We start from the raw sequence: 17,894 nt of genomic DNA, 5'->3' as shown, positions 1-17,894 counted from the left end.
CCTCCACACCGCCTGGTCAGGAGAAATTCATCCCCACGTTATTTTCCCTCCTCACAAGGGGCTACCACCTCTACCAGATGGGAACTCCTCCAAAGGAAATCATACGTAGCCTGTGGCCCTCCGTCTCCGCGCTCATGTCACTACTACTACAGTAATGGCCCTCACCTCTCTCCTATGGAATGCCCGGTCTCTCCTCAGGAAAACCCAAGATTTCCAAACCTTCCTGAAGGACACACTACCCTCGGTGGTCGGGGTGTGTGAGACCTGGCTTCCCCCCCCTTCACCCTCACGTTACCAGGGTACGTTATTATCAGGGAGGATCGGCAGCAGGGTGGAGTCCTTCTTGCCCTCAAGGAAGAGCTGGTGCACACACAGCTTAGGCCTCCCAGGTGGCCGGGTAGTTGCCTGGAGGTAGCCGCTGCCAGGATTGGGCTACAGAGGGGCTGGCTCACCGTGGCGGTGTGCTATAACCCAGGCGGAGCAGCCACCTACCAAGAGCTGAAACACTACCTCTCCTCCCTTCCACCTCCAGCGTTGGTCATGGGGGACTTCAACGCCCACCAACACTGCTGGGACCCCAACCTGCCTCCACCACAGGCACACCCCAAGTACTGCCCTATTTCAAGCCCTCCAAAACTCACCACACCCGTGCCTCCTCAGCCCACCGGGCCTGGCCACAAGATACGACCCCCACACTAGGGCAGCCTCGGTCCTAGATCTGTACCTAAAAGACGCAGCCCTCGACGGCAAGGACCCAACACTTCCGTCATCTTACAGGCCAATCGCACTCCTTTCCTACGTTGGCAAAATGATGGAGCGCATGGTAGCTACCCGACTATCCTGGTGGGTGGAAGAGAAGCGTTTGCTGAGGGAGGAGCAGTGCGGCTTCCGTCCCCACCGAAGCACCCTTGACATCCTGGCACAGATAGAACACCACATCTGTGACACCTACCGCCAGCGCCAGGTCATGTCAGCCCTCTTTGTAGATCTAGAGGGGGTCTTTGACACTGCACCACACGAAGGAATCAATTACAAGCTGGCTGGTATGGGGGTCACCGGCACCACCCTCACCTGGGTCAAAGACTACCTCTCCAGCCGCTCATTTCAGGTGGCGGTGGGAGCCTCCATGTCAACATCGCACCCCATACAAAGAGGAGTGCCGCAGGGATCCATCCTCAGCCCCCTCCTTTTTAACATCCTCATGACAGACCTCTAGATCCCTCACCATTCACACCTTCTCCTTTATGCTGCCGATATCATCATCATCAGCAGGGCAGCGACACAGGCAGTCTCAACAACATCTTCAGGAGGCTGCAGCAGCACTTGAGGGCTGGATGACCACCTGGGGCCAAATCATCAGCCCCCCAAAAAGTGCCCTCATGTGCTTCACCCTGAAGCGACTGCCAGCACCACCTACAGTGTCCCTGAAAGGCACACCCGTCCCCTACACCCGGACACACACCTTCCTGGGGCTGAGAATGGAGGGACCTTGCCTAACCTGGGCCAGTCAAGTTGCACACCTGAGCACCTCCTGCAACAAACAGCTAAACATAATGAAAAGGATTACCGGCACCTGATGGGGGGCTGACCGGGACCTGCTCCTGAATTACTACAAGACCACCATCAGAGCTAGAATAATGTATGGCAGCAGCATATATGGGGCAGCAGCTCCCTCTACCCTCTCCAAACTGGACACAATCCAGAATGCTGCCCTGAGGATAGCAATGGGGGCAATGCGGTCCTCCCCAGTTGTCTCCCTCCATGCGGAGAGTGGCATCCCCCCTCTAGCCACCCACAGAAAGGAGGTGCTATGCCATCATTACCACCGCATTAGGAGCCTCCCACCCACCCACCCTCTCTCCAAGCTGCACAGCACCTGAGGGGTGGACCAGCATGCTCCAGTCTGGCTCCCTGGAGCCCGCCAACCCCTTATAGTAAGGGCACTATTGGTGCACCTCACTCTCCACCTCACTCCACCACCACCACAATCTATCAGGCCACACTCCCCCATCCCACCCTGGCTGGACATATCCCACATGCTGTCCCTGCACATACCTGGCCTCCCTCCTAAACCATCCTCTGGCATTGTGGCACCCACACACTTCCTACAACTGGACAGGTCACTCTACCACCACCACCTCAAGATCTACACGGATGGGTCACACTCCCCATCGCCACCCTCCACGGCATCAGACATTTACGACCCCAAAACCAGCACCTGCAGGACGTGGAGACTACCCCCTGAGACCGACGTCCTGACGGCTGAGCTGTACGCCCTGCACCAGGATCTCACACACCTCCACACCATCCATGCCAGGGGCAAGGCAGTCATCTATACAGACTCCTCTCGTCACTCCACCTCTTCCTCTCCCGCCACCCAGCATCCTCAACTGCCCTCGCCCGTACCATCCAGCGAGCCCTTCTCCTCCTAACATCTGAGGGGTGGGAGGTAACCCTGCAGTGGGTGCCCTCACACTCAAGCATAAGAGGCAATGTAATAGCAGACGCTGCCGCCAAGATAGCCGTGGCGGACGTAAACATCACGCCGCTCCTCCTGCCACTCTCCACGGCCAAACGCCTTATCTCCCGCACCTGCCACTCTAAATGGGACGACACACTCCATGACACCCTCCGCATCACCTCCATGGGACAGTACCGCACCAACTCCTCCCCACAGCCGTGGGTGAGGAAAACGTCCCGCGTCCTAGACGTGGCCTTGACGCGCCTCCGCCTGGGCCACACACGCCTCAGCGCTCACCTCCACGGTCCACCGCCTGCGCCTCGTCCCCGATCCTCACTGCCCCTGGTGCAGGACCGTCGAGGACACCACTGAGCACCTGCTGCTGCTCTGCCCACGCCACTACTCCCAGCGAGTGCTGCTCCGACACCAACTTCGTGCCCTAGAGGTGCCCACCTTTGACCTGTCCACGCTGCTGGCGGCTGCAGGAGTCCACCCATCACGACAGGAAGCTGTCATCCGCCTCACCTGCGCCTTCCTTAGGAAGACGGGGCAGCTGACGCGCCTGTGAAGCCCTCACAGGACGACACCAGGGCTCATGTGAGCGACTAGATCGCCGCGGCCCTAAACAACAACAACAACAACAACAAGTGTACGGTCTCTTCATCTTCTTGTGACCTTATCGGTTTGTAGTTTGTATCATATGCATAATCTTATTTTTGACAATATGTATGAACAATATTTATTTTTTCATCATTCATTATGTATTACATGATTATTATATGCTATCTTTCATCAGTGGTGGGTGGTAATTTTTTTACACACACACACACACACACACACACACACACACACACACACACACACACAGCTATTTACTTAACTAATTAGTGTATTTTGGACAAACAAACAATGAAATAAAGGTGCAGTTCAGTTGTATTTGTCTAAAAAATTATATACAATAAATCTTTGCTGGCATGTAGCTATATGGCACGTATTGTGCATTATAGAAAATGCATAAACACAGACACACAAGCAAAAGAAAATATGAGAAAGAAATATTGGTCTCATAATTATACACAAAGTAAAGAAAGATAATAGGGCAGTAATAATCTCAAGAATATAGGAATAAGAATAATAAAGAAAACTACACATAACAAATAGACAAGTAGTCACTTAGAGAAGTTACATAATAATAGGCCATATAAATTGGTTCATACCTTTCTTACACAAGGACATAACTTAAAGAAGAAGAGTAAAGCAAACATGTATAACAAACAGAACTTATAGATTATCTGAACTACACAGTGCAGCAGGAGGTGCTCATTGGACTCCTCGACGGTCCTACACCAGGAGCAGTGACTCCTTGGGCAGTGAGGGTCGGGGGCCAGACGCAGGCGGTGGAGGTGAGCGCTGAGTCGTGTGTGGCCTAGGCGGAGGCGTGTCTGGTACGCCACGTGTCAAAGGTAAACAAACAGACTTGGAGTCTTGGTCTTTGTCCTGGGCAAAGAGACTATATACGTAGAGATAGTGGTATGTAATAAATCCTCGGGCGTGCGGAAGTAGCGCCATCTATTGCAGCCCACCAAAAACGTCACTTTTCAGGGGTAGCCTAACTATTTTTGAAGTACCTGCCACAGCACCCTATCCAGCCTTCACATATTTTTTTTTCATTGTAAAATGATTTACTAATGGGGTAAAGAAAAATATATTTGTTCTTATGTTTTATTAGGTATTATCTACACTATATCAATTTGTTTTTTTAGGAAAAATATGATGTTGAAAGCATTTGCTAATATATATATATATATATATATATATATATATATATATATATATATATATATATATATATATATATATATATATATATATATATATATATATATATATATATATATATATATATATATATATATATATATATATATATATATATATATATATATATATATATATATATATATATATATATATATATATATATATATATATATATATATATATATATATATATATATATATGTGTGTGTGTGTGTGTGTGTGTGTGTGTAGCAAACATATCCAGTGCTTTAAATACAAGCAAAGCATACAACATTCTATGCATGCTAGATTACTATAATGCCTTTGCAACTGTGGTAACCCGGATGTCACACTGGTCCTCTGTCCCAGGGTAATGGGTTCCCTAACACCACAGGCTCAAGGGCCAATGTTACAGAGATGAGCACCGAGGCCACGCGCTGCTACAGCGTATGCCCCCAGCCTTACCTTTATCTTTTGCAAAATGCTCTTAGCTGAGTAAAAATATCATACTAACTGTACAAGTGCCAGAAAATGGCAAGCATTGCATACTGCTTGACAGGGCAGAGAACAAAAGCTTCTAAGCATTACAACTGAAATAAACAATGGGAGACACTCAAAGCTTGTTAACTGAACATGACCCAATTTATAACAGGCAAAACCAACAATGGTGCATTACATGTGATATCTGGCAGGGGATTCCTTGCATTACAATTGGAAAGTGGTAGACACTTAAAGCTTGTTAACTGAACAAGATCTGATTTATAACAGGCAAAACCAACAATGGTGCATTACATGTGATATCTAGCAGGGAAGATAAATGATTCCTTGCATTACAACTGGAAAGTGGCAGACACCCAAAGCTTGTTAATTGAACAAGATCTGATTTATAACAAGCAAGCCCAACAATGGTGCAATACTTGCAATATTTGGCAAAGTATATGGAAAAAAATTCTTGGCGTAACAAGAGTAATACTAAATAATGGCATATCCCACGAAGTTTATCTTCTTTTGACAAAGCCTGTGCTCTTTCAGAGTCTGTTTGCTCCAGCCAACATTTACTGAAATACCCCTGAGTCATGAGTGAAGTGTTGAAACTGAAGGCAAGTGAAATACTGTGCTCAGAAATCTATTAGCATTTGGACTTTGATAGTATAAGGCCAGAGCAAACCTCCTCTCTTGTAACCCATATCTCCTACTAGGCTTAGATCTTGGCATCTTGCAGCTTGTTGAACCTGACCTCAGAAAAAATCCATCCTTATTGGATCTAAAAAATTGCTGGCTCTGGGCAAAAACTGCCCAGGAGTTGTAACAGCCTGGGCTTTGAGCTGCCTTGCCTCCCGGTGCAGACGGCAGACTGTTGTGTTCAGCAATTTTCACTTTTCATGTCTGAAAATACATGAAAAAATATTTAATCACAATTAATCACAATTCTAAATAATAAAATATGTGCATGTAATTGCATTATTTTCAGTGCTATAAGGACAGTGAATCTAAGCATTGACATTATGTCTGCACGCCAGCTTCGATGGAAGGCTTCACTTAGATTGCCTGACAAGAGTAATATTTTCAGGAGATGGGGGAGAGGATACAACTGGAGACTCTTGACAGATATAATGTCAAGATCTACAAGCACCCATTTACCATATATATCTTTGATGTTCAGTCCATACAAAAACATTTGTCAATGTGTTGCCACACTAAAAATCTAAAGATTCCCTGTTTCTGCAATGTTAATCATACCTAAGCCCTGCTAAACCATCCAATTGAATCAAGAATGAGTTCTGGGCGGCAGCATGAGCCAATACTAAATGCCACCACTATAAAAAAAATTGCCTGCATCATGACGGGCCTGGGCCGACCGCCAGGCGCCTGAAGAAAACCTACCGGCTATAGGCAGGTGGGGAAAAAAAAAAAAAAAAAAGATCACATCAGAAGAATGGACAAAGGTTTGTTAGTGGCACTTCAAGGTTATGCTACCTCTTCAAAGATTGGCCAGTCATGGTTTAAAGTGGAACAGGATAAACAAGAAACAGGTAGATATCTATGGACACTACTGTTACTATCAATTGCCAGCCTATGGCAAAATTTGAACCTATGCTATCAAAAACATAAGACCCATATGCTGATCACTCGACTAATTGTAACGGTACTACACCCATAGAAACATAATAAAGAGTTTAAATATATCATTCAAAATGTCAACCTTTTTACATACCTTTTTTTTAAGATATGAAGCCTACTGGTGTAACAGTTAAATATTGAACTCAATTTGTATGCAGAGATGTGAAGTATGTTATTAAGCTGTAATGTTTCCAACACATTAGTTGTGATTAAAGCAACATGGAATAGTAACTAAAGAGGATAAATTATCACTGAGAACAAGAGGTTCCTTACTATATTGTGGTGAGCTTGATGGCCGAGTCGAGTTTCCTCCAACCCCATCAAGTTCACACCCTGTTGAGAGGCAATTTTTTAATCAAAGTGAAAAATGGATGCAAATGGTCACTGAAACTAGTTATTATACTTGTGTCACAAATCTGGGCAAAGAATTTAGGGAAGGACTCCCGGACTTGGCGTCACTGATGAGGTAAATGATCTCGTGCACTCATTGGGCTATAATATATACATTGTTATAATGTGTATTATTGTCTTGTTACTATATATTACCTACTGATAATGGAAATACATGTCAGGATTAATCATCAAATACAAGGAAAAAAGAATCATGTATGGAAATTGTGAACTTTTAAGTTCATGTAACAAACAAGGTTTATTATATACAAAAAGGTTGGATACTTCAGATGTAAAAGATTTTTGGATATAACATCAACCCCTTCCTCCATATTGGTTCTTTAAAGCAAGGGTTGACTACAGCTGATTATTATTTGCGGCAGGTTACACGACACTTTTTTTAGTGCAAGCCATCTGGAAATCAATGATCATTATAAGGAATACTTCTCATGAGTAGCTACTAAAACTTGACGACCTAGAAGGATGCACCATCAGACTGTAAAGGATAGATATATTATAAGACATAGCTACATTGGTGGATCCAAAGGGGGGCCCAGGCCCCCCCAATGTTCCTGAGTGATACAGGAAAACTAGCTCAAAAGCGCGCTGCGGCTAAAACAATGCTTTGGCACAAAGTCCAGGCCGTTATACCCATTGATTTAGGTCACTCCACCAGTTTTTCAAGACCAGGACTGCCGAGAATGGCTAATCGGTAATGCTAATGCTCCTTCCACCCGCAAAAAGTCTGACGTCCTCCCAAAAACTCATTTCCTGGATCTGCACCCAAAGACATACCGTAACATGGTTCAATGATCATGGACAAAAAAAAATGTTAAGACAATCAATATCCAATCATTTCAGGATACATAAATCAGCATCCATATGAAGGAATTCTACAACTTAAAAGTGATGTTGAGCAGGGCATGTGTTAAGTGACTTGCACAGACTATTTTGTGAAGTCATAATTAGATTAATAACACAACAATCAACAAACACTAGATGAAGTATCCATACCAAAATCAGTACATGGAGCTGGTGCACTGCAATGGGAAGCACATTCCTGCAGCTCACCAAAAAGGTTGAATGCTGCCATGTACTTCAGGGGGGGTGGCTAAATGTCTTCACCCTTGGCCTCTTTCTTGGACTCTCCCCCTTCATCTGCCACATTCTCTTGGATGATATCGGACGTGTTCGGGTCTGTTGGGATGAGGTTGTGTTAGATGTGAAATAACATACGACAGTGGAACATGGAAGGAAAGAGTATGTCCACACGGTAAAATACAGAGATGAGGATTGCACTGCATTAGTTGAGTGATTACAAGATATAAATTGAAATTCTTTGGATACGGAAAGGATGTACGGGGACAACTGGGTGAGAAGAGAGAGAGATGCAGATTTTTATGTTATATAGCTAGTTACACCAATGAAGACTTAGGGCATACACAATGAGAAAGACCACAATTTTGGCTGCTAGATGGAAGAGCACTAGATGTCAAAGTGCCAGGACATTGAAGGAAGTAATAATAAGAAAAGCAATAATAATTAATGAGTGTAAATATATTTCTGATATTTTTGTTTATCTTAATAATAGTATTGGAATTTTCAAACACTAAGAATATAATAAATAAATAGATAAATTAATTAAAATAAATACATTAATTGTACTAATACTACCACTAACAATATTAACAGCACTGCATCTAATAGACTGAGCAATAAACTGAGTCTGATATGTAACCATAATTAAACTGTCTCTGTCTGAGTGTTATGTGAAGCTTGCTCCATGCACCATTGGGTAGGCGGTGGCGTAGGTGGTAGCGTACTGGGCCCACATTCACCGCGTGATGGACGACGCGGGTTCGAATCCCCACGCTACCACTCGGATTTTTCAGTCACCGCCGAGTGGCTTAAAACTACCCACATGCTGTCCTGAAGACCACCCATCAACCCGGACTCTAGAGGAAGCCGTCCAAGCGAATCAAGAACGAGCTCCGGGGGGCAGCATGAGCCAATGCAAGATGGCGCCACTATAAACACTCGCCTGCGCCAGAACGGGCTGGGCCGACCATCAGGCCCCACCTGGAAGAAGCCTTGGGCCGACCATCAGGCCCCACCGGGAAGATGCCTACCGGTGCAATAGGCAACAACGTAAAAAAAAAAAAAAAAAAAAAAAAAACATGATAGGAATGGCATAGATGCATGCAGGTTGCTGAGATACTTACAGTCACCAGCCACTTGTAGATATGTCACCAAAATGTGTTGGAAGCATTGGCGGCCAACTTCCATTTATTTAATTATTATTTTCTTTAAACAAAGGAGACAGCTCAAGGGCAACAAAGCGTACTAGAAAAAAAAAGCCCCACTACTCACCGCTCCCAAACAGACAAAAGTAGAGTCTTGATACACTCTTCTTGAAGGTCAAATTATAGGCAGGAGGAAATGCAGACAATGGAAGGCTGTTCCAGAGTTTATTAGTGTAAGGGATGAAAGAGTGAAGATGCTGGTTAACTTTTGCATAAGATGTTTGGCAAGATAGAACATGCAGTAATTGACTTAAATTAGAAAAGTATAGATTTAGGAGGGAAATGGGCAGGCATTGGTTTAGTAATAGGGTGGTGGGGGAATGGAATATAGATTCAGCAATCACATAGTGAGTGCAGGGACGATAGCTTGTTTTAAGAGTAGACTGGATAGCTACATGGACGAGGCTGACAGGTGGTAATGGGGAGGAATCTGGAGCTGCCGTGTGTAGGCCATTCGGCCTCTGGCCGCGGGAGGAGGGGAGGCATGCAGTTAGCAAGTTCAGAACAGCTGTCAGCGTGAAAATGATTAGAATTTCCACATTATCATTATTTATATATGTCACTTACCCCGTCTGGCATCCTTCCGTAATAAATGTAGCTTCACACCAGGCTGTGTCCTCTTTATCACCACAAAGGGACTTGATTTGAGGCTCCGGCTGGTAAACGTGGCGGCCGCGTCGGTGTTATGATTTTTGAACGAAGCAGCGTTGCAATCAGAGCAGAGAAAGATATTGCTGCGAATAGCGGTATAATAAACAGTATAAGTTAGACCAAGATAATTATATTCACCCACTCTTTCCCCCTACAAACCAATGACTCAATGTATATATATCATCATTACTGATGGAAGTCAGCGTGCGTGCTAAAACAATGAGTTTGGAAGAAAAACATGATCACATAGTTTTTAAAGAACGGCAGTAGGGCTACAATTCCTTGGTTCATTCCAGTATGTATACAGAAAGGTTAAACACATAAAACACATCTAACCACACATGCAGAGAAAGTAATATAATTGCGGTATAATAATATAACAATAATAGCATTACTCATGACATGCAGTCAGGCTATATCTACCTAGTAAATATATATATATATATATATATATATATATATATATATATATATATATATATATATATATATATATATATATATATATATATATACTTTTTCTTCAGTTTGGTCATTTATTTTAAATAAAAAAATAAAGGTAGATAAATATTAAAATGAACAGTAGGAACTATATATATATATATATATATATATATATATATATATATATATATATATATATATATATATATATATATATATATATATATATATATATATATATATATATATATATATATATATATATATATATATATATATATATGGTGCTTGATCCCATTTAGCAACACTGCTGATTGGTTCTGGGGGTTGGGGTGGGTCTGGAGGGGGGGAAGCGTCTGAATGTAAACAAAGCTGCTCCTGCGCCATCTGTTGCAACCGACATACACCAACATCCGCCCACGGTCTCCCATAGAGGCCCCCTCTCCTGTTCTATAGTCTCCTTGGTCGTGGGTGTCGATATTACACTAATGCCATCTAGCGAGCCGACACCAAGCTGATCACCGAGTTTCGTTCAGCTTTCCTGTTTTTCTTTTATAGTCTTTGGCCTATGCGAGGTGGCGGTGGGGGTGATAGCATTCACCACGCAAGGCCACCTGTCGACAGTTCCAGCACTGCCCCCAACACACATCGTTACCAGCACTCATACGCCCATGCAGACAGAAGGAAAGGGTGTTACAACTGTGGTGAACTAAACCACCACCAAGCTACATGTAGCTTTGTCCATCGACTCAAGTGTCACTATTGCAATAGGTTAGGCCACAAACCAAGAATGTGTAGTATGTGCAACCATTAGGAAACTGGCGAGGAAGGTAGGCCGATGCATCCCGAATATACGGTAAGAAATACCTAAAGTTTAATCACATCAAAGCTCAGAGCTTACTAGCAAATAATGATGTAATAGATATTTTAATAAGAGAGAGAAATAGCGATGTTTTATGTATCAGTGAGACATGGTTAACCTCGGACATGAAAGATGAACATATTGCAATACCCGGTTACGCCGTTTATAGAAATGACAATGGAAGAGGTGGAGGAGTATGCATATACGTTAAAGATATTGATAAAGTTACAACTGTCAATGTCAATGTTGAAAGGCCAGTAGGCATAGAGGACGACTGGGTCACCGCAAACTGCCGGCAGTTATCGTTGGCTGTCTGTACCGCCACCTCAAGTGTTTTGCTCACTCTTTGGATTACATCCATAATGTACTTCGCAGCATCTCTCTCCGCAACAAGCCATGCTACTTATTGGGCGACTTTAATGATAATCAATTACTAGGTAATAGTAAGCTAACGCATATAATCATAAATGTTAAGATGACTCAGTAATCCACTCAGACACGACCCCATGCCCTGTGGGTGACCATGAGCTCATCGGTGTAACAATCGATCTACGCAAACCTAAGCCTCAACCTACTGTAATAACATTTCGACAATTAAAACACTACTCTTCTGAAACATTATGTAACCTTTTATAAAGCAAAAGATGTAGCCTTGAAGGAATTTTTAAAACTAATAATGTTGATGTACAAGTCCAGTTATTACATAACATTTTATGAATTGTTATGTTATTTTATGAATAATGTTAACCTACAGATTGAATACAAAACACTGAAAAAGTTAGTCAAGAGGTCAATTCGTAATTGCAAAACCCAATACTATAATGATAAATTACAGGAAAACAAGGGTGACACCGCTGGTATCTGGCGCATCTTAAAAGATCTTGTTCCCAATAAGAAAAACAAAACCAGTGAAGCTTTGATTAACGACGAAAATCTACAAGAAAGAGCTGAACAATTCAACACATTTTTTTGCAAATGTAGGTAACATATATTTGAGAAAGCGCAACATTATGTAAAGGACAATGGTGGAAGGCCACAGACAGCACAGACTGATGGCATTGACAGCACACTTATGTTCAGACCTAAGCCAGTTGATAGCGCCACCATTGTTCTAACCATAAAATAAAGAACACGAATTCATATGGCTCCGATGAAATTCCTCTCAGATTTATAAAAGACTCTCTCCCTATTGTAATTCCTTATTTAACATGTATAATTAACAATTCTTTTGTAACTGGCAATATACCAGCAGCATGGAAACACTCCATCGTTGTTCCGATCCACAAGTCCGGTGATGAAGACCTTGCTGGGAATTACCGCCCCATATCTCGGCTCTCTATACTGTCGAAGGTCTTGGAAAAAGTAATTGCTAAAAACTCTCCGAGCACATGGAGAGTAACAGTCTTCTAAGTAATACTCAACACGGCTTTAGATCCGCCCTTTCAACTAACACAGCCTTACTTACACAGTCTGATAAATTATACAACAATATGGTTAATAAGAAATTATCTTTGGTATTATTATGTGACTTATCTAAGGCCTTTGACAGTGTAAACCATGAAATTTTAATTCAGAAGTGTGCTATGTTGAACATTGATTCCTTCTGGTCTCAAAACTGTCTTGAAAACAGAACACAATCTGTTCGCATTGGGAATCATGTATCAATGAAACAAGAAATCACGTTTGGAGTGCCACAGGGGTCAGTGCTGGGTCCTATTCTTTTCAACATATACGTGAATGATCTCTCTCATTTTATTAAGAAATGTACTGTCATCCAATATGCTGATGATACTCAGTGTATACTTACAGGCACCAAAGACAACGTACAGGAATTAGTACGCAACTGTGAGGAGACACTAACCAGAGTAAAATTGTACTTTCACACTAATGGTCTTATGTTGAATACTAGTAAAACCCAATGTATGTTCGTTGGAACACGAGGTAACCTTGCACATATCCCATGTATCGTCTCCGCCAGTTCTTCTCCCCTGCGCAGTTGCTATCCATATACAGGGGCCTTGTCCGCCCTCGTATGGAGTATGCATCTCACGTGTGGGGAGGCTCCACTCACACAGCTCTTCTGGACAGAGTGGAGTCTAAGGCTCTTCGTCTCATCAGCTCTCCTCCTCCTACTGATAGTCTTCTACCTCTTAAATTCCGCCGCGATGTTGCCTCTCTTTCTATCTTCTATCGATATTTCCACGCTGACTGCTCTTCTGAACTTGCTAACTGCATGCCTCCCCCCCTCCCGCGGCCCCGCTGCACATGACTTTCTACTTATGCTCATCCCTATACTGTCCAAATCCCTTATGCAAGAGTTAACCAGCATCTTCACTCTTTCATCCCTCACGCTGGTAAACTCTGGAACAATCTTCCTTTATCTGTATTTCCTCCTGCCTACGACTTGAACTCTTTCAAAAGGAGGGTATCAGGACACCTCCCGAAATTGACCTTTCTTTCGGCCACCTCTTTTGATTCTTTTTTGGGAGCAGCGAGAAGCGGGCTTTTTTATTGTTTTTTTTTTGTGTCTCCTTTGTTTAAAAAAAAAAAAAATGCCGAGTGACATTCTTATACAGGTTGACGGCAGCACGTAACACCAAGCAATTCCATAAAGAACCTCGGTATATATTTTTATAACAATATGCTATTCGATACACATGTCTCAAATATCTCAAAAAAATGTTTTGGCACATTGATATTTTTAAATCGTTTGAAAGACAACTTTGATAAAAATACCATAATCATTTTGATTCAATCCTTCGTATTGAGCATCATACATTATGGGTTAAAGATATTGGAAAATACTACAGCATGCCATATCCAGCAGGTGCAAAAAACACTAAATTTTGCAGCCCAAGTTTCGCTTGGTGGCAATAAATTTGACCATGCAACACCATATATATGGGAGCTAAAGTGGCAGAAGATATGTCATATGTACAAGTACGAGTTGGGAATTACTGTGAATAATGTAATGAGTAAAAGATTCCCGGGTTGGTTGTTTTCGCTCCCTAAGGTGAGCGAGACTCACGATGTCAACACAAGACATAAACACCAACTACTTGTTCCCAAAACAAGAACTAGTATAGGACATAGCTGGGCGTTATCGCGATAAGTTATCGCGATACTTTATCGCTGATAAAAAAAATCGGGTTATCGGCCATCCGCTACTTATTTAAATGTATATCGGTATCTTCGTTACTTTTGTAACCAAACTAGCGATAATCGCTACTTTTTCCGCCTCTCAGAAAAAAAAAAACGTTGTCTCCTCCCTACTGCGCATGCGTGGTCCGGGCGCCCGGTGTTGTACGAAAAAATTTCGGGGTATGAAATACCTTCGGTGAAGAGGTTTCATATTTAGATCATCAACATTAAAATACTAGGTTATTTTTTTATGTTTTACTCAAAAATCAATATATGAAAGAAAAAAATTATTTAACTTTGCCCAAAAAGTGATTATTCACTGCCTTAAATTTGATATTCCATATTTGTTTGTGAGCATGCCATGGTATTGAAGGCACCCTTTGTTGTGTTATTTGGTGTCCCATCGTCAAAATCTGGAACTTTTGTTTACAAACACTGGTCTCTCGTGAACTACACGTGTTCAGACCAGTAAGCGTAGCCCTGTACAGTCTCACAAAGCTTTTTAACACATTAATTAAGAGTAGCTGCTGGAAGGCTGAATCAGACATACAGTATTACCATCCTCGCTCTTTCTAGAACGACACTCTGTACATATAAATACAACTCGTACAGTGTAGTTCTAGAAACAGCGGGGATGGTGGTAGTGGTACTGTATGTCTGATTCAGCCTTCCAGAAACTCCTAATTACGGTTAAAAAGCTTTGTGAGACTCTACAGGTCTACGCTTGCTGGTCTGAGCATGCGCAGTTCACGAGAGACCAGTGTTTGTAAACAAAACCAGCCTATGAATGTGGGGACGCCAAATAGCACAACACCGGTTCAAGCGTTTCTAGTATTAATGTTCATATGTACGTGTCAACGTGTGGTTTTCAGGTTTTGTAAGTTTTCTAAAATACAGATAATGAAAATTTGAATTCATCTATATTTTTATTTGAAATATCAATATAGTATCGTTTTCGCCTATCGGACTTATCGCTAGCTAGTATCGGAATTGTGGATTAATATCGGGTATCGGTTATCGGTTATCGCCTATATTTGTGTTTCCAGTTAACGAATATCGGTTATTACGATAAGGTTTTCCATTATCAGTTATCGGTTATCGGGAATAAGGTTTTCTGTTATCGTGCCCAGCTATGATATAGGAGACAGGTCTCTACTAGTAGCTGGACCGAAATTGTGGAACAGCCTACCTAATCGCGTGAAGGACACCAAATGTATGTCAGCTTTCAAAAGAGAGCTGAACACTACCTTCTTAATGCTTAACGAACAGACTTTCTCCAGGTCGTGACTACACTCATGTATATGATTTTTTTTTTTTTATTATACATTTTATGACAACATTCTTGTATATGGCTACTATGTTATCTTGCGACAACGTGTACGCACATTGCTATTTTATTAGTATTATATCATTTTATTCTTTTTTACGGAAAACCTTATGTCTTATCTTTTTAAGATCTAGGTTTTATATTGCATCTTTTACTATTATTTTATTTCATAGTTTATCTGTATATCTTAACTTGATTTAAGGTCCTAGTATAGAAACCCTAGTAAAATGGATAATAAATTCTGAGGCTGATTCTGATTCTCTCTCTCTCTCTCTCTCTCTCTCTCTCTCTCTCTCTCTCTCTCTCTCTCTCTCTCTCTCTCTCTCTCTTACTTTCTCTCTCTTACTCTCTCTCCCTCTCTCTCATTCACACCAGACCTCTCCTTTCATTCACACCAGACCTCTCCTTCATTCACACCAGACCTCTCCTGAGAGACGGACGTGACCTCACCCCGCTGCGCTCCACAGCCTCGCTTACCCGCGCTTCACACCTTGTCAACCCTGTGTTTTCGTTGTGCTCTTGGAATTGCGTTTGCTTTCACGTGCGTTTGTGTGTTCTCGCTTGTGGACTTTGTGTGTTGCCTGTGATTTCCCGGCACGTGTTTAGTGTGTGTTCGCTTGTGGTTTCTGCGAGTGTGTCTGCCTGTGGTTGCCGCTGTGATTTGTGTTTCCGGTGTTTTTGCGTGTGATTTGGCTGTTTCCGAGTGTTCTGCGTGGGTTTCAGAGTGATTCAAGTGTGTTGTGTTTCCGGTGTTTTTGCGTGCGATTTGGCTGCTTCCGAGTGTACTACGTGGGTTTCAGAATGTTTTTTGTGTTTTGAGTGTGCTGTTGTGTTTCCGGTGTTTTTGCGTGTGATTTGGCTGTTTTCGAGTGTTCTGCGTGGGTTTCAGAGTGTTTCAAGTGTGTTGTGTTGCTAGTGCTTTTGCGTGTGATTTGGTTGTTTCCCTGTGCTCTACGTGAGTTTCAGAGTGTTTTGAGTGTGCTGTTGTGTTTCCGGTGTTTTTGCGAGTGACTTGAGGGTGTTTAATCGTGCTTATGCTAGAGGTTCTGAGTGTTTCGTGTGTTCCGAGTGTGTTGTGTTCCCGAGTGTTTCACGCGTGATTTGGGTGTGTCGACAACTCACCCTTTGAATTCCCTGAGGATTCAATCTGCTCCTCCTCACTACACCCTCTTTAAATCCCCTAGAGGATTAACACTTCCTATACCCCTTTCCCTTACCTCACCTAAGCCCCCCCACCCTCGCTCACCTCACATCCCTTTTGCTCCTCCTCACTACAAATCCCCTAGAGGATTAGCCCTTCCTACTCCTCCCTCACCTCCACATATTTCTAAGCCCTCCCCCCCTCACTCACCTTACCTCACATCCTATTTACCCATCCCTTCACCCACCTTACCTCGCCTCTTTCTTCACCCATCTTGATCTCACACACCTCACTCACCTCACATCCCTGCCTATTCCTCCTCTCTTCCACTTTACCTCCTTTCCCAAACTCCCTCTCACTCACCTCACCTATTTCCTAACCCTCCTTGATCTCACACACCTCACTCACCGCCTCTCTTTCCCCCTCTTTACTCACCTCACATCCCTTCCTACTCCTCCTCTCTCTCACTTTTCCTCCATTACTAAACTACCTCTCACACTCCTCATCCCCTTTCATTATCCCCTTCACTCTGTGTTTTTATCTCTTTCATTTCAGCTAAGATAGCGCCTAAGAAGTGCAGTACTTGTAACGGTAGCTTCTCAGCTCACTTTTTTACAGGGCGTTCTGCTGTCTGTCGACTGTGTCTCTCCAGGCAGCATCTCGAGACAAGACTGCAGGAGCAGGAAGGGAAGATGGAAGAAGGCCAGAATAAAATAATAGAGCTTTCTCTCACCAGGCAGTATCTCGAGACAAGACTGCAGGAGCAAGAAGAGAAGATGGAAGCAGGTCAGAATAAAATAACAGAGCTTTCTGGCACTATGGCCTCCTTGCACGAATTCATCCAGGCTAACGTTGCTGTGGTGCCAAACCCTTCTCCAACCGCCCCCTTGCCCTCAGCAGTACCGTCGACACCAGCGGACAACACCACGCAACGGGAAGATGTTAGTGGCACCGCCCATGATGGCTTCACCGTCGTGAATGGAGGAGCCAAACCAGCCAGACAAGCGATTTATCCTGTTCATTGCTTCAACAGGTTTGCCATTCTGGAGGAGGAAGACGAGCAGGAGAGCACCTTCCTGGTGGGTGACTCCATGATTCGCCAGCAGGTCGTTGAGTTCTGCGGCAGAGTTCCTCGTCGAAGACGGAACTATTGCTATCCTGGTGCTGGGATCGACGATATAACTGCTGCTCTTGAGGAGATCTCCCCCCAGGCTTCTAATGATTCACTGCTTGTTATTCACACAGGTACGAAC

The 17,894-nt window shown here is 43.1% G+C and overlaps 1 protein-coding gene across 1 annotated transcript; it reads left to right on the top strand.

Moving 5' to 3' along the window:
• The first annotated feature begins 808 nt into the window (after positions 1–808).
• LOC127003097 (uncharacterized) lies at positions 809–1,338 on the top strand. Its single transcript, XM_050869510.1, has 2 exons — positions 809–1,108; positions 1,270–1,338. Exons 1-2 carry the CDS (start codon positions 809–811, stop codon positions 1,336–1,338), a joined length of 369 nt encoding a protein of 122 aa, XP_050725467.1.
• Positions 1,339–17,894: the final 16,556 nt, after the last annotated feature.

This window comes from Eriocheir sinensis, chromosome 24 (assembly GCF_024679095.1).
Source record: "Eriocheir sinensis breed Jianghai 21 chromosome 24, ASM2467909v1, whole genome shotgun sequence".
Lineage (NCBI taxonomy): Eukaryota > Metazoa > Arthropoda > Malacostraca > Decapoda > Varunidae > Eriocheir > Eriocheir sinensis.
This window is presented reverse-complemented; position numbering and strand designations above follow the sequence as displayed.